The 19,077-nt window shown below is 31.9% G+C and overlaps 1 protein-coding gene across 1 annotated transcript in view; it reads right to left on the bottom strand.

Moving 5' to 3' along the window:
- LOC115884918 (GILT-like protein 1) overlaps positions 1-19,077 on the bottom strand; it is a 31,215-nt gene that overhangs the window by 9,096 nt on the left and 3,042 nt on the right. Inside the window, exon 2 of the mRNA XM_030903645.1 lies at positions 4,802-4,936. Within this exon, the coding sequence (XP_030759505.1) occupies positions 4,802-4,936 (135 nt within the window). The remainder of the gene's footprint in view (positions 1-4,801; positions 4,937-19,077) is intronic.

Raw genomic sequence — 19,077 nt, 5'->3', positions numbered from 1 at the left:
CGAATTAGGGACAAGATTTTTATCTGTATACTTATAGGATACTTAATCTGTGCTAGTTCTGTGATTAAGGACAGCTTCTTTGAAGTAGCCGCCTCTGTCGTTCTAGGCTCTTTGTGCTGTTTTCATTTTCCATATAACCATCGAACACGACAGTTACTCTATTTCCATAATGTTTTTTAATGTAACTAACGTAAGCTTTGTAAACAATGTTAAATGTCCCTTTTTTTGGCCATATTACGCGGCGAAGCAAATATCCATATTATCTTGATAATATTGCAACATGTGTAGTACATAAAATTTAGAAAAACAAAAACTCAGGAAAAACTCCAGCAGTTCTCAAAATTTAAGAAAAAATCATATTTTTTAAATTTTCAAAGTAAAATAACTCTTAATTAACTCGTTATTTTGGACTTGAAAAACGGTAAAGAGAAATTATTTTTCTTTTCTCGAGATCTACCAGCACTGAAAATATTTGCACTTAGTTGAGATTCACCCTGTATAGGTTTATTTATGTATTGAAATTATTTGGAGCTCTACAGTGTGTTTCAAAAAAGTTATACATATCAAAATTGCATTTTTTAATGCAATATCTTATACACGGTGTGCCATATAAGTATACACACTAAAGACAACACAGTAGGTACAAGGATTTTGTAAATCAAAATAAAATTAGAGAAAAGCTGCTTCTTGCTGAAATCTACAAAGTCACGATTAGAAATGAAAAGAAAAAATGATTATTGCAACATTTTATGCTGAATCCAATTTTGTAGAGAAAAATGGGGTTGCAATTTAAAATGTCTTTCTCATTATTTTTTTGGACACCCTCTATAAAACAATATTTTTTTGGATATGCACCTTTATAATCCATGCAACATTTATACAGGTTGAGTCTTAAATAAATGCAAATATTTTTAGGGATAGTATATTTCGACCCCGAAACACGATTTTCGCGAAAATATTTTTAAAAATTCGGAATGTTTTGAAAATTTTGTTAGTTTTTAGTTAAAAAACATAATCTATTGATAATATAGCAATATAGATAGTAGATTAAATTTACAAGAAAGAAAACCCAGAAAAGTTCCAGTGGTTCTCAAAATTTAAGCAAAAAATCATTTTTTTCGGAAATTTTCAAAGTAAAGTAACTCGGTTATTTTGAACTTATTTGACAAACACTAAAGAAAAATAAATGTTTATTTTTATCGAGATTTACCAGCCCTAAAAATATTTGCACTTATTTAAGACTTACCTTGTATAAAACATTTTTTCATATCTGTGATCAACAACGACGATATTGGATTTCCTCTCTCTAACGAGCCACCCTATTAGGTATAATCCAGTAATATTACGATTTAAACCCGACAAAATTCAGAAAGTTTTGAAAATTGGTAAGTATGTTGGGGATAGCATGAGGATTACTAAACCGAAAAGTTCCCACTCCTAAATAGTGTGCGTCATCCCCCAGGACATCGTTTCTACCCCCATTTTGAGTTTTTTTTTAGATAATCTCGGCAACGGTGCAATTCTTGACAAAAATACCTATATAGGAAATTGTTCTTCATAAAATTCTCTATCAAAAAGATAATTACACTTTTTTTCTAAAGTAAATAATAAAGTGGCAAATAGGGCGCAAATATAAGGGTTGGTTATGACTAGCACTATCTGCAGTTCAATCTAATTTAAAGTTTAATGTTTAAGGTTAACAAAAAGCAGTAACCACTAAAGCATATTATCTTGATAATATTGCAACATGTGTAGTACATAAAATTATCAAAAAGGTGATTTGTACTTATTTCCACATCATCCTAGAGGTAAAGTATAAAGGTATATATAATAAAGTTGCGGATTGTAAATCTTGAGAACTGTAAATTCTTTTGCAACTATTACCCTGTTTTTCTTTTAAAAATTTAATATCTTTGTCAGAGGGAGAAAGTGCAATCAGAAGAACTAGCAGGTCAATATCTTGCCCCACTATAACAGTTGTATTGCAATTATTGGATTTTTCTATAGCAGTTTGAATTATTAATAAATCGGCGTCATCCGCAGCAACAAATACTTCTATACCTTCTTTCCTAAATTTGTTTACTAGTTCTGTGATTAAGGACAGCTTCTTTGAAGTAGCCGCCTCTGTCGTTCTAGGCTCTTTGTGCTGTTTCCATTTTCCATATAACCATCGAACACGACAGTTACTCTATTTCCATAATGTTTTTTAATGTAACTAACGTAAGCTTTGTAAACAATGTTAAATGCCCCTTTTTTGGCCATATTACGCGGCGAAGCAAATATCCTCCATCAATGACATACTCGCTGTTTTCAAAAATATGGTCTCGTTTTGGAACTTTATTGACAATCTGGTATAAAGCTGCTTTATTAGTTTTCCTCATTAGGCCTTTCGCATCGAAAAGAGAAAGAGTTACTGAAGCTAATTCGAAACAAAAGCACTTTTTTAACTCCAGGCTAGAAAGAACGGTGCAAATAATTCTTTGAAATAGTAATGTTGAGTCAACTTGAACATCATTGGCATTAATTTTCATTGGATTGCTAAAACTAGATATCGGCTTTAGACGATTTGCACGACGCACTTTTAAACTTTTAAATAAAATCCCATCTTTAACATTTGATAATTAGTGGATTAGGCTACAGGGGATACCACTTTAAAAAAAACGCATCAAATACTTTACCTCTAGGGTGATGTGGAAATAAGTACAAATCACCCTTTTTATAGGGGTAGAGGAGTGTGAGAGAAAAACGTATATTAAAATCCTAAGTATAATTTAGTGGTTACTGCTTTTTGTTAGCGTTAAACATTAAACTTTAAATTAGATTGAACTGCAGATAGTGCTAGTCATAACCAACCCTTATATTTGCGCACTAGTTGCCACTTTATTATTAACTTTAGAAAAAAGTGTAATTATCTTTTTGATAGAGAATTTTATGAAGAACAATTTTCTATATAGGTATTTTTGTCGAGAAGTGCACCGTTGCCGAGAAAAATTTTTATTAAAAAAAACTCAAAATTGGGGTAGAAACGATGTCCTGGGGGATGACACACACTATTTAGGGGTGTGAACTATTCAGTTTATTAATACATATGATGTCCTGATTATTTCCATCAATTTTGAAAACTTTATGAATTTTGTCGGATATATCACAATTTGAACCACAATATTACTGAACTAGTATAGAAATGATAATTTTTAATACATATAATTATTACTCACCTGATGAACGCTTGTAGTTTATTTGTAATAATTTATACTAGACATTATAAAATATGAATTCAACAAAAAATGGTGAGAAAATAACATTTTTCCAATGTAGATAGATCTTGAGATACATGGAAAATACTTCTATCGAAATACAAACAAAAATAAGAAAACAAAATACAGGAACTTTCAAATCGATTGGTCAGATTGAAACAGATTTTGAAGATTCAAGATTGACAAGAAAAAAAACTTTCATTGTAGGCGGTACGGTTAGCTGTATCAGCTAGTTTTCCTGTATAAATAATATTTTTATTTTTCTGTATTTTATGCTACTTTAGCACCATTATTTACTACAATTAACAAACAGTACCTTGTGTTTGGCTACTTTGCGGTTTTTTTCTGTTTCAATCGAAGTAAGAATTACATTTTTATTACAAGGTTCTTCTTTATGAGGTATTTAAACCATGACTAAGGTCTTTTCACTAAGGTTTTGCGGTATATATTATTTGTTATTCATTATATATTCAATTGCTTTTTGTTTACATGGCAAGAAAGTCAAACGTACTTGACTATTAAATAAATTCTAATATACCTGTAATTACCCTATGAACTAACCCGAAGAATTTCAAAATTTCTTATTAAACTTTTTTATCACACTGTATATCTATACAAAGATTTATCTCTTGTCCCTGCATGGTTTAATGTAATTTCAGTAGGTAGATATACTTAATTGCCTTTAGTCATATCCTAGTTAAACTCAACTTTCCAGTTACATACAGTATGGTATGTAATGATGTAAGTTAAGAGCTAGTGAACTTAAGGCGTGTTAATATTATTTTATGTTGTAAATAAAACTATACAGGGTGAATATGCGGTTTATAACATAGCACGTTTTAAAAATATGTTTTTATAAATATACTAGTAGAAGTAGGTAATAGATTATACAATACGATCGAAAAATAACGGTGTTAAAGATGGCTGGGGAATGACAATCGATTATAATTTTGGCGAGATCAAGCTCTAGACGTCATTTGCTTGGCCCGTACTCTTCTTTATCTTTTAATGAAGAAGAGTACGTTTTTTTAAGAAAGTTGTAATTTATTTTTATATAGAGTAAAAATGATTTTTAAATATGGTGGAGTTTAAAACTCGAGAAAAAATATTTCTTTGGAAATAGATTTTTTGTGTATCTGGAAACGTTCTATTCATTTTTTATCTTTCTATAATTGGTGTTAATTTTTGACAAGTATTATATAAAATGACGTCTAGAAATTGAACTCGTCAAAATTATCATCGATTCTCATTCCCCAGCTGTCTTTTTTTTCGGTCTACAGTAGATAGTAGATTTAATATTCCTCTGTGTATTTTATCATTCAGTGGATAACAAAATTAACATGTTCTCATTTGTATAACATTCAGATTAAAATCTAGTTTAATGCGATATAAACATCAACAAGAAGTTTCTTTAGTTGTTCATCATAGAATTTCAATTATAGTGCCAAGGTCGCATGCCATCAAAATGAAATCAACTACTTATAAGATATACTGAAAGGAAATAGTAATTTTAAAAACTCTTATTTATCAATGCCATTACTTACCGTGGTTTTTCCATATGGAACTAACGTTAGATTCACGTATTTTGACAGATTTCCTTGGAGTGCTGGGTAAAGTTGTTTGGTAATGAATGCTCTGGAATCTGGACATAGAGATTCATAGTAAACTGCTACATTAACCTGAAATAAAAACATATATTTTAATGTTATAAAGCAAAAATTAATAAACATTTTCTTTTGAAATTAATAATACTCGACGAAAAAAAAATATTTTGAAATTATTACAAATATGGTAGAAATAATTAATAATTATGAATTGTAATATCCTCTGTTTCATCATTCTTTACTGTGAATACCAATCAATGTTGCATTAGCATAAATTCACTCATAACAATTATTGTATTAAGTAATCTTAGTAAATTTTGTCATAGCTTGGCGGCATTTGGCGCAAACTTTTAGTTGTAACCTTAAAGGTGCGTTTACACGAGCCAACTGATCGAGTCGAATCCATTTCGTATGAATCTAATATGGCCGTCTAAACACGATAAATTATGTCAACTGATCAAATGATTGATTTATGTCTCAGTTGACTGCGGTTTAATTTTTGGCGTTTAAGTTGTGTTATGTGAAAGACATTTAAACTTTCAGAATCATTTAAACTTAAAAAAGGGTAATTTCAATTTCTAGCTTTAGCCCAGTACAAAGAGCGTTACGAAATAATGTGTCTTGTTTTTTAATTCTGGGGGCAACTTTTTCCTAACAAAAAATTAATTTAAATTAAATTAGTTTACATCCACCCATTCGGTATATGTGTTTTCAGCATACCAAGACCTTAACTTTAAAAACCCTATTTACGACTTCGCTGTAAAATCAATAGGGGAGCCAATATATTTAACTAGTTCAAAATCTGCATGGGATTTCCTATGGTTCCAAAGACGACGCACCACCTGGTATGGGAGAATATACATTCTATTTCTGTTTATGTGAAATGTTGTGTGACCTATTCCTTATTGAGCAGAATTTTCCTGTATACTCATAGACGTTTCTGGGGTCGAAATATGCTACCCTTAAAAATATGTGTACTTATTTAAAACTCACCCTGTCTAACGACATGGTTGTTCAGTGATGACTGTGATGATGATGTGTTCAAATATACATTGTAGACAATAGCAGATCGAGCCATGTGTTCAATAATACCTTATATTAAGTATTGTGAGTCGTGAGTCATATGCTTAGCAATTTTATGGTATCTAATAATATACATAATATGTGAAAATACGTGTAAATATGAATAATTCATTCGAAAATAACATTTATTGCTACTTCTAGCAACAGGTAACGAAAATTAACAATAGACTTGTGTGTTCGTTTCTATGACAATATTTTTTCAATTGACTCAGTAATTGTCACTAATAGTGCTAAAAAGAATTAATTTTGGACTTTGATTGTCTTTATTTTTATAGATGAGTATGTATTGTACAGCGTCAGCCAGATGAAAGTAATCAATTTCATCTTATCTGCAAAATTGCAAAGAACAAAACTTGTCAATTGACTCATACCTATAGATTTTGTCAAAATGTTTTAATAGATGAAATTCAATTGTGTATTTTGTGTCGTATTTTTAATGTAATACATATTTTCTCTAAAATAATAATAACATTTAATTATTTTCCGAAAATTAAATTAAAATACGATACTGCTTTAGATGTATACCTGCATTTATTTACATTATGCGTAAGTATACATAATGTTTTACTTTACCTGTCAGTTATGAGTATTTGGGCCGAAAGAAGTATTTGGATCGAAAACTTAAATACTCCGAACCAATCGGCACCTACTCCAGCATCTTTCAAGCAGAAATCTACACTATTGAATGATGCTTACAACTTATCTTAGATAGGAAGGGTCGGAAACAAGTAATATCCATCTTATCCGATAGTCAAGCAGCCTTAAACATTAAGGGTGGCTGCAACGACATCCCGTAATCCTACTGTTAAAATATAACAATTGGTTTTTATATATAAAAACCAGCAGTTAAGTTTTAACAGCAGGATTATGGGACGTCGTTGCAGCCACCCTAAATCGACCAACTCAGTAATTATCAATTCGAAAGAATGCCCATTGAAGCTGAACAAATTAGGTAAAAAAATAAGTAAAGTCCTTCTAGTTTGAGTGCCAGCACTGCCAGCCCACCAAGAGATAGAAGACAATGAAAAAGCAAACGATCTAGCTAGAAAAGGAGCGAACATTCCACGAACTGGACCAGAATCATTCAGCTTCCCAAGTGGAAACCAACTTATAGCGGAACTCAAGAACCTGGAAGACAAAAATGTAACAAAATAAATTGGCACCGGGAGGCACGTATACCCGCCCATACTAAAATATGTTAATAAAAAGTTAGTAGGCAGTTCTTTTAGTTTCAATTATCTCAAAAACTGCGACTTTGACTGACTTTGATGTTATTACAAATTTTGTTGCAAATATTATTCCTAATTTTAAATTGAAAACCGCGTTTCGCTAGCTACTGTAATTTTGGAGTTACGATTTTCTATAATTTTTAACCCCCTCCCAAACCCCCTTCCAGTCCCTCACCCCCACTAAAAACTAACGGCCAAATTCTCGGGTGCCATAGTATTTTTGTGCCAAATTTGGTTAAAATCGGTTTAGCGGTTTTTGAGTTATCGTGTTACAGACGGACAGACAGACAGACACCATGAAAATATTTTGGATAACTCATTTTGAGTGAAATTAAAAAATTTTTTTTTGCCGATCTTAATAGCCTACTATACCTGTTGGTATGGTCGGCTAAAAATAAATATTCAAATATTTAATGGTAATGATTTAATAAGTTCTTTTTATTTTTTTTTCGCAAAAATGCCATATTAATTGTCTCATTAAACACTAAGCTGATTAACTTAATAATTGCACTTTTACCATTAGTCAGAAAAACAAAGATTAATAAAACTGTTTTTGCGATACTATAGTTAATTTTCTAAAAATAAATTGAGATAATAAAAAAAATATTTAAATAATTAAATATATTAAAAATAGTGATATCAAAATCAAAAATAATAAATATCTAAGTGATAAAATATTTGTTATTTATTGCTGTTTTTAATGCGAAAAAATATTGTTAATATTAATAATATTACGGGGATGACAAAATATTATAAGTTAATTTAAAGAATGGTGGTACATCGTGCATTTTTTTAATTTTCCTTTATATTTTAGAAAACTTTTTAGAACAGCGTATTTTACCGAAATTTAAAAGAAAATGCACGATTTTCAACTTCTTGTTTTAGCGAAAAAAAACCTCATAGACGTGTTCCTGGGGTCGAAATATACCACCCCGAAAATATTTGCACTTATTTAAGACTCATCCTGTATATGCATTCAAAGTTTACATAGTATCATATCTTAACACGAAAGACGCTTATATACATTTCTTAATGTTTTACTAAATTTAATTATTACTTAATATTCTAAAAATTAGTATTTCCATCGTATAAGCTATAAACATATCATAACAGCGTCAATGACATTATAATCATATTATTCTTTGAATTGTTCAATGGGAAAAGTTATTTTTTAAAGGATACCTACTTGATGTCCATTAGAAGGTTGGTGTTAATATGAGGTGTTCTTTTAAGTAGTATATGAAGGTTTATTGTATCGATTATTCACATTTATTTTCGTCAGTTTGTGTAGAATTAGAGGACAGGTTTAAGTAGGGTAATATTTTTAGAATTCATTGGTAATCTTGACTTTTAAAATAATAATGCATTAAAAAATATAAATGTGAGTACAAATATTCTGCGAATTTTGTAGGCTGTGATTCTATATGTAGGTCACTATTATGTAGTGGTCTAAAGAAACATATTAATAATTAAAATCAACAGTCATACAAATATTTGCAATAGAAACAGATAAAAGGAAGTAATAACAAAATAGAAAAAAATATATTTACAGAATTTACATATACTAAAGAATTAACTGTATATTAATTATCACCACTTAGCCTTAAAATATTAGATTAGCAAGAACATCTTCCAAGAAAAAATATCAATAATATGTTAAAATAAGTAATGATGTCACGTAAAATCGTTTTTTTTTATCAAATCTGAAGAATGTCATGGAGTGCAACGTTTTGCAAGGCAACTTTCAACAAATTAACATTCGAAATGATGCTAAACGAAAACGCATGCTTTTTATTGACAGTTTAAGACAGTAGATTAGCAAAGAGTTTGTGATTTTTTATGTTTTCTAACTCAGAGTAATAAATTTATGGAGTACATATTTTTAATACTTAGTAAAAAAAAGAGGAGAGGAGTAAGACAGGGATGTGTGCTGTCTCCTTCGTTGTTTAATGTTTATTCTGAGGCGATTTTTCGTGAAGCTTACTCTTCAACAGATTGCGGTATTAAAGTCAACGGCGAAGTAATTAACAACATTAGATTTGCCGATTACACAGCTTATTATTGCCGACTCTGATATTGGACTCCAGAGTTTAGTGGAGCGACTTGTAACTAGCTAAACCAAAGTCATGGTATTTGGAAAGAACCAAAATGTACCAATTCCCATTAAAATAGAGGGCAATACTCGTAATATCTTAGAACAGGTCTACAAGTTCAAATATTTGGAGTCCTGCATAGTACGCCTTGAACACAACGACGTGGAAATAAAAACTAGAATAGAACAATGCATATTTCTGGCTTGTTCTATTCTGGTTTTTATTTCCACGTTGTTATGGAAAAACGACGTTATTTAAAAATGAAGAACGTTTTCCAGAACCAGATTGGACCTTGAGTTGAGAACTAGGCTCGTTAGGTTTGGTTTGGTCTGGTCAATCCTATTATACGGAACAGAAACATGGACACGTTCAAAAGATGAATCGCCTCGAATCGTTCGAAACGTGGATATTATTTTGAAGAATGCTTAAAATTCCATGGACAGCCCATATCACAAACACCGAAGTTTACAACAGAATAGGCAGAGGAAGAGAATTGCTCAATATAATAAAAATAAGGAAAACATCATATTTAGGGCATACGAGTTGTATGTTTCTTAACTTGCGAAGGACCACCCTTTATACAAGGGAAATAACGATTGCGGCGACACTACTTTTAATTATTTTATTACAATTAAAGTGATAAAAAATACAACAGCAAATTGAGCCCGTTTTACGTGACGTGACAATTATTTTCGCGAATTCTTCTCTCGTCTCTATGGAACTGTAAACAAAACGGTCAGCCTGCTCACAATTACAAACACGAGTATTATTGAGAAATGAAAAATACCACGTCTTACAACTTGTAGTTAAGGGTAAAATTGAGGGAAAAAAGGTCTCGGCAGGAAGAAACTACCTTGATTAAGAAACATCAGAAATTGGTCTCACCTAACTTTTGAAAAACTCGCAAGGAAAGCCGAGAATTGTAAAGATTTTGCCAATATGATCGCCAATCTCCACGAAAGAGATGACACGTAAAGAAGAAGAAGAAGAAAATACATTAGTTGAGGTAATTTAGTGATTACATTTGTTATTATAATATCTTTTAGCAACTTTTCGGATATAGTGTTTTTAACCAAAAAGTTATAGTAAATAAGAAATAAAATGGCAACACCGCATAGTGCTTTAAATAAAAACAGTGTACTATATCACGGGTGATCTGGCAAATGCTCCTGTCTGTCATTTTTTTTTTTCAAAATTGAGATTATTTTAGCATAACGTTCTATGAGTCATTATGCACGTATTGACAAAGGGTAATATCTGAAAATAAAAATTTACGGCACAATTCAAAGAATAGAAAACCTCCTATCTGAAACCAGCTGTTATTCTGGTCACACAAACTCCTATCTACTTATTTTGATTAAAAAGCAAAAGCTCCTATCTATAATCAGGTGATATTAAGAAGCAATTTCTCATATCTTCATAATAAAACTATGAAAGCAAATTATCCTATGTTACTTTTACCACAAGCAAAACGTCCTATCCTTTATAATCCTAAAATAGAAATAATCCTATGTGCTATTTTATCAAAAGCAAAAAATCCTATCTGATTTAATAAACAAGTTTACAGTTTAATTGCTTCCAAATAAATAGTATTTAATAGAAAACATATATAGTACCCCATGATCGAAATAAAAGGTGCCCGGTGGCGTAGAGGTACAGGCTCTCGTCTACCAATCTCAAGGTAGTGGGTTCGAATCCCACACCCGGCATTTCATCAGCCGACTATTTTTAATAAAATATAAACAGTTTGGGTACCTAGGTCGACTCAGCCTTAAATGAGTACTTGGGATTCACAATCCTGAGGTAATAGGCGGTGGAGGCGTAGAGCTAGCCACATTACCTTCTTTGTATACCGAACGGCTCTAGTATGGCAAGCTGTACCTTGCTACTCCCAAGGCGTCAAACGCTATATACGGGAGCTATTATTATTATTATGATCGAATAAAAACGGCGTCAGCGATGGCTATGAAATGAAGATCGCTGTCATTTTATATGTAAAATTGTATAGGAAATGTCATCGATCATCATTTCCAAGCCGAGTCCAGTTGGCTGTTTTTCCGGCCCAATCCGTTTTTTTTCGATAATACGGTATTTTCAATAGCCCGGCCTTCTGAGTCGTTCCGTTTTTGAAAATACCGTTTTATTGCCTCCTGTAAGGTTATTGTTTCAGTAGATAGGAACATTTGCCAGATCACCCGCGATATGCAGAATTTTATTTTGCATATTTAGTGGGCAATTAAAAAAAAAAATAAAATTTTATCATATTTTTTTTTGTGACACCCTGTACATAACAAAATATTTTTTGTATATGTCCCTTTGTAAACTATGCAACATCTGTATAAAACTTTTTTAATATCTCTGATAACAACGACGATGTTGGACTTCCTTGCATTAATGGGCAACCCTGTATATTGATCAGCTGCGCTGAATAAGCTTTTCTGTTGTTCAGAAATAGCTTAATACAGATTCCAGCCTTTCTTATTAGAGATAGAAGATCTAGATGATAAGAAAACACTAGCAGGAAATGATTTAATGATAAATCTATTCATTCTATTTAGATTCTCGTATATGCATGTTGATTACTGTCACTGACGTTTTTACATAAACGTAGACGTAGATCATTTCATATTTCTATCTCTACTTCTCTCTTCTATTTCCTTCATTCGTCTTCTTCTTTCATTCCTAGTGTTTGTACTCTTTCTGCAGCTTCTTTAAGGTAAGGGAAGCTACACCTCATAATTGGAAATAGTTAATAAGCTGGAAATGATGATAGAAAAGCAATCTTTAGACAGTCAGAATTCTCTCTTAATTTCACCCGGTACCGCAACGTGACTAACATGTGTGATTATGCCTTAATATGTGTAACTCTTTACTACTCTGAAGACCAGCATATGTTTTTTTCTTCTTCAGTTCGTTAGGTAACCGTCGTAGTAATAATACGAGTTCTCTTAAAACCCAAACCGGTTATAGTGTGGCTGTTACGATTTCGTGTTCAGATTTCTCGCTAGATCTTTTTTTTTCGTAATTTTCCAAACAGCTATTGTTATAATACTCATTCTTACAACTAGTGTTCACATAGTTAAAGTTTGTTATTGAATAAATATACAGGGTAATCCAATGTTCCAAAAAGATCCATACCATTTCTCCAGATACATGACCATTATTATTTGATAAACACCAATCGATTTGATTCTAGAAAGAATATTATTAAGTTCCGTAATATTAATAACAATTCATAATAATAAATTTAACTTCTAGTTATCAATTTAGTAACATATCTACTATTTTTTTCTATTAAACCTTACTGAATTTACTGCGAAGCTTGTTGAATTGTGACAGTTCACAGGAAAGGAATTGAACAATAGTACAAGAAATACACACCTCTTTGTTACGATTTACATTAAACAGATATTCAAGTACCTCTATAGTTGTACTGTTATAAAAGTAGATCTAAATGTATAGTCACAGTTTAATGAGTTAATATTCGGTGGTATAGTTTGTATTTCAATTTTATTTGTAGTAGATAGCATTGTAGAAGATTTTTGAATTTTTGTTTTAAAAATACATCGAAAAATACTTATGATAACAATTTGGTTCAATGGCGCAAACATTGTACCAAAAATGTAAAAAATAACAGTCAAATTTTGAGTTTGTGTATTAGTCAGTCTTTAAAGTTAGCAACTTGGGAACTCTCTATATAGACCTTTATCATTGGCACATCGTACAAAGAATCGCACGTTTGCCAGGCTGTCACACCGACATAAAATGTGTTCTGTTGTATGGTTGTTTCTTCCTCTTCTAGGCCTATGAATGTCATTGATGAGCCTTTTTTGGTCATTTTATCCAGCCTTTTCGATAGCCTAGTGACCTTCGTGCTTTGGTACCAAGGCTAACGTAACATTGCATGAAGAAATGTATAAATCAACTCTTTTGGGCCTTTTGACAAGGGAAGATTCCCTTAATAGTTTTAGTTTTATGTATCATATTTATTGAATGTCTCATAAAAAAAATATTAAGAAGCAATCATGTAAAAGGTATAAAAGTGAAAGTATACTCTTACAATGGATACTATTTACAACGACGAAAGTTCCATCAGATTGTTATCATTATAAACCGTTTAATGCTCTCTGTATTATGAGAAATAGGCAAAGTAATTTTAATAAAACTAAATCCTTTGTCATTATTTCTAAAAGGATAGTACTATCACTGAATAAGAAAGAATATCTGAAGTAAAATTAGAACAGTTATGTTGCGTGGATCTCTCAAAGCATTCTGCACCAAATTCACATTTTATGTTAGTAGGTACTGACAAAGATAATTCTTTAACTATAATATTCTTTGGTACTGGTTATGTTTCCACTAGTAAATACAATAGTATCAAAAATATACATAATTGAATTAGAAAAACACTCAATTATTTAAATACATAGGTTTTATCCAAATGTATGTATCCAAAAGATATGTATCTAAAAGTATAAAGTAAAACATTGTCTGTGTCATTCGTCCGTAATTAACTTTTTAGTATCCGTCTCGAAATTCTGAATAAACATGTCAATCATACTGTAAAAGTTGATTTACCGGACTTTAACATCATCATCATCATCATTTTCAGCTTATTCTATCATTTCCAATTATGGTTTAGCCTTCCGCACATATTTAGATACCCTCTTTGTGGTTGAGCCTATTGTTGTCTATTGTTGGCTATGCGGGCCCAAGTTATCTCTTCTAATATCAAAGGAAGGCCCATTTTTTCATTTCGAAGGCCCGTCTCAGGTGTGGTCTTCTTCTAGGTCTCTTAGTTCCTCGTAGGTACCGTGCTGTAATTTTTGTAGTCCATCTGTTATCCGTCCTTCTTGCCAGGTGTCCTGCCCATTGCCACTTGAGGTATTTGACTCTGTGGCTAACATCTATTATCTGGGTCTTTTGACGTATCCACTCTATTCTTTTACTGTCTCCCTTGGTTATTCCCAGCGTATTTCGTTCCATTCAGCGTTGTGTGACCTGCAGTTTCCTTATGATGTCCGTTTTAAGTGTCCAGGTTTCGCATGAATAGATCATCACTGGTAGTAGTGGTAGTACAGATTGGTCGAATGTTTTCTTCTTTAAAGATATAAAGTGTCATTATAGATTTGAATATGATTGAGTTTCTTTCATAAGTTTATTTTTTTTTTCATGCTAACTTAATTCTTCTGTTCATTTCTGGTAGTATAGATCACGAGCTGTGTATTAGTTATTCCAAATATTATGTATTCTATAATTTCTAATATTTCCAGCGTTGTATTATTTATTAGAATGTCTTTTCTGTCCACTAGTTCACTGTGCATTACTTTAGTTTTTGCTAAGTTCATTTTGAGACCCACTTTATTGCTGGCTGTATTTAGTTCGTAAATTTGTGCTTGTTCTTCAGGGCTAATGGCTAAGACTATGTCATCAGCGAATCTTAGATAGTTGAGATATTCTCCATCTATTTTGAATCCTCTGTTAGTCCAGTTCAGTTGACGGAAGATTTCTTCTAGTGTTCTAGTTTTCTAATATCTATTAGTCTAATATAAATCTAAGTAATATATTTTAATAATATCTAACTATCCCTTATTAATAGATTTTATATATTTTTTGCTATGAATTCATAAATTAGCACATATATTATTATCAATCTCCTCACTCATTAAAAATTATCATACTTAATTGTCTTGTATTAATTAACACAATGTATATAAATACCAACGATGATAAATAAAAAATGTTAAACAAATGAAGGGTCGGCCGTAACAACGTTGTATGTAACATTTTGCTGAAATGTGATGTTTCCCTAAAACAACGTTTTATAAGCATATTTGAATGTATTGGCGCAACTGGAACTGAAAAATTTTGCCCGATGTCTGGCAATAGGGCGACCTTCAGTCAGTGCCAGCCTTGCATTCCCGATAATAACGTTGTACGTGCATTTAAGCGCTTAGTTAGAGGGCGGTGCAACTTTCACCAGCGGATATTTCCCACTTAAATAGGGGAAAAAAGGAAACTAAATATAGAAAACTGGAAACAAAACGCGAGAAAACGTTCAAGAGATGCTGGAGAGCAATATTCTAATTTATCTAGTACTAAGATTTTATTTTGTAAAACCAGTTTTTTGAAAATAATGTTTGCGTTTTTAACATAAAACAGGATAAAACTTAATTATAAACTTACGCATCAAGTAAACAGTTATTTGTAGCGTTGGGTAATTCCTGTTTTACCCACGAGAAAGTGGCTAAAGTTTAATTATAAAACTAAACTTTAATTATAAAAAATAACATTTATTACGTAGCTATATTTTTCTTAATAAAACTAGAAAATAGTTATTTATGATATAAGTGCTAAAAGTGGTATTTTATTTTGTGAGAAGGGAAGCTTGGGACACGACGCCGAAGGCGTAGTGTCCCATCCCTAAGCACACATATCATACACTATTTTTTCTACAAACAAGTTTATGCTCGTATATATCAAGGTATTATTACTTTTTATGTTAATGAATAATTCATAATATGTCATTCTGAAATCAAATTAATTATGAACTTTATGGTTGCTATAGGGTAATTGTTATCGCTTCAGTGTTAAAAGTAAATCACGTGACTTACTTTTAGCACCAGTGCTAAAAATAAATGACTTTTACCATCAGTGACATAATGTCACCTTTTAGGCACTGACAGCATGCATTAAAAATTACATTTTTACTGACGTTTGTAGAAAAAAAATATTATAATTTTGGACTAGATAATTGGCAAATATTAAAGCTCGTCTACACATAACGCTGCATAATCCTGTGTCCGTATAATTTTTCCAAATTCAGTATAGGCAAAAGGACAGTTTTGTTGTAAAACTGATTGATCCCGTCAGTTCTCTGTCAAACGATTTTTTTCTATCATACGAGATATTCAGTACCTATAAAAAATTTTAAATTTTGTTGTTTTTTTCTATGTTTAACACGAATAAATTTTCAATACAAAAACGCGGATTTTTCATCCAAAGATATTTTTGTCAAACGTATTATAAGATATTACACATTTTCATATGGCAACACTGTCGCTTTCAGTTCCACACCGTCTTCGATATGTCTTCACTAGCCGAATAAGAGAAAACGAGCGTTTTATGCGCTGGCCGCAGAACGTAGTAGAGGCTCCACCGTGCAACACTTGAGACGTAAGGGGAAATCAAATCAGCCTTGTCACGAATTTGCCCATTAAGGTGCGTATTCATTATCCGAACGAACGAACGAACGAACGAACGAATGAAAGTGCGGTATATTTAGACGGTGACCGAACGCATGCGGCCGTTCGTTCGTTCGTTCGCTCGACCATCCGTTTCGAGTCGGTACATCAAAGGCGTTCGCCAACAAATGCCTCCGGTCTTCTCGTGTGGTCCTATCGTGCGGTCCCCGTCCATACCACTAGCGAACATTCGTTCGTTCGTTCGTGCGGATAATGAATACGCACCTTTAGGTTGCGTATCTTCCGAATTCTTTCAATGAACGGTCAGTGGCGCATCCAGAGATTGAGTCTGGGAGGGGTAGTGGAAATATTTGAATAAAGTAATAGATTTAAATTGAATTTTTGCTCAAAGGTATTGTGACTATATGGAAAAAATAGACTTAAGATTGTTCTGGATTTCTATTTTGGTTGACATTATTAATTTATTTTGTGACAATTTTATTTTATACCAGATTTTCTTATTTATCTTTTTTTCCTCCCGTATATGCGCCCCTGTCAACGGTAAAACGGACCGTTTTTCGTGTACAGGATGTCCTATTTTCGTATGTTTTACTGTGTTTTTACAGGGGTACTTATATGAGTAGAGATACTTTTTTCATGAAACTAAAGTTTGGTGATGTGAAAACCGCATCTTTGTACTATCTCTACTCATAAACGAGAAACCCTGTACATGACACGGAAATGAGACAGCCTATACACACAAGGTTTTTTACTTAGTACGTTTTGACTGAACAGGCAAGACTGTCAAGTAAAACTTCACGTGTAGACGGGGTTTTACGAATAAAAATATATTTTGTATTTTAATTGGTTTGTTTACTTCCGTGACGATATACGCAAAACTTTTTAATGTGATATTAATAGAATTTACACCGATATTTGAATTAGAGAGAATACACGGTTAGGTTAATTAATCTCAATTACTAATCAGAGTGATATTTACAGCGCAAGGTGATATATTTCTGTTTCAGTCAGCCCTTGAAAGACAAACACTGTTCGGCAAAATTGCACATTGCAGGAGCGCCCTTTGCGATCCTGGGCGCAGCCTGGTGTATAATTAAACAAAAATCGATTCTCCTATCTGGGTTTCTAGGCCTTCCCGGCATAGCATTTTATTTATTTTCGTACTTTCTCTACCTGTCACCAGCCCCCATTTCTCTCAATATTCCGATAAAATCTGGTTTAGTCGAATATTTTTTTAGTAGTAGTTTATTTTTATTAATTTATACTAATTAAAGAAAAAGAGTTTTGTTAAAGAAAAATATACAGGATGTTTCAAAAAACATGTGCCATCTCTCGTAGGGAGATTAGTCACGTAAAAATAAGATTTATTTTTCTTATCAACATAGGTCCGATTCTGCTTCGTTTCGTAGCTACAAGGTGTGAAAGTTTGAATATTTTTTCGATTTATTATAATTTTCATCCAAGTACTTTTAGCGTTTCGAACATTCTACAACACTCTACAGCTTACGCCAATTACAGAGTGGGTTACACACAAAAAAAAATCAATACAAAATAATTAAATTAAACAAAAAATATCATCAATGAGAAAAAATACATATCAATGAAAAAAAACAACAACAATATAAACCAAGAAAAACCACTAAACTGAACTCACAACCGAAACCAAACTGCAGCTGAAAATATCAAAATTACACTGATATAAATTATATGCATCCTGCATACGTTTCAATGGCGAATATTTACTTACATTTGTGCGCGAGGAGGCCACATAAAATGTAAAGCTATACCGAGAGCTACGTGGGACCAGAAAATTGATTTGACTGAGAACATCCGGACTATCAATTTCATTATGTAATAACTTGTATAAAAATTTCAGCTCTGAATTTGTCCGTCGAACCTCCAAGGAATCTAGAGAATGTTTCTGCAATAAAGAGCTGTGACAGCAGCCAATTTGCGGGCAAACCCCATCAGTTCTTAAACTCAGATATTTCAGAAAACGACGCTGTACCTGCTCGAGAGCATTAATATGTGCCGCATAAAACGGCGACCATACAATTGATGCATACTCTAGCTTTGATGTTACAAAAGCATAATAGAGTAGTTTTAATGTGTTACTATTGCTAAAATCTCTAGTATTACGCACAATAAATCCCAAGGCCTTAAACGAAGATTGAACGACTTCAGATATATGCTGAACGAAAGATAGTTTAACGCCAATTAAAAGTTACCTCTTGATATTTTGTCGAATTCGGCCTCCTTGATGATATAAACGCAATTTTATTAATCACAATTAATAAGATTAAAATAAAAATATACATATTTTACCTAATTTATTATTAAACGTTATTACTATTAGTTACTATTACTATTAGTCCAACCTACAGCAATTTCAAATAAAAAATAATGGTATCTAAGATAATTACAAAAAACCTAATTTTAAAAAATGTTAACATCCTGTAACTCTAAAACTATGCATTTCGATACCCATGTGTATAGGAACTTTTTTTCATATTTTTTGATTGGGAATCAATGAGTACTTATTTAGAACTTTCGCAAGTTAATGATATTATTTTTTTTAAAAGTTGCTATTATAGACTTGGATCAAG

The sequence above is a fragment of the Sitophilus oryzae genome, unplaced genomic scaffold (genome assembly GCF_002938485.1).
Source record: "Sitophilus oryzae breed Bouriz unplaced genomic scaffold, Soryzae_2.0 scaffold_111_pilon_pilon, whole genome shotgun sequence".
In the NCBI taxonomy this organism is placed as follows: domain Eukaryota; kingdom Metazoa; phylum Arthropoda; class Insecta; order Coleoptera; family Curculionidae; genus Sitophilus; species Sitophilus oryzae.
Note: the sequence above shows the minus strand (reverse complement) of the source record. Positions and strands in the feature narration are given on the sequence as shown.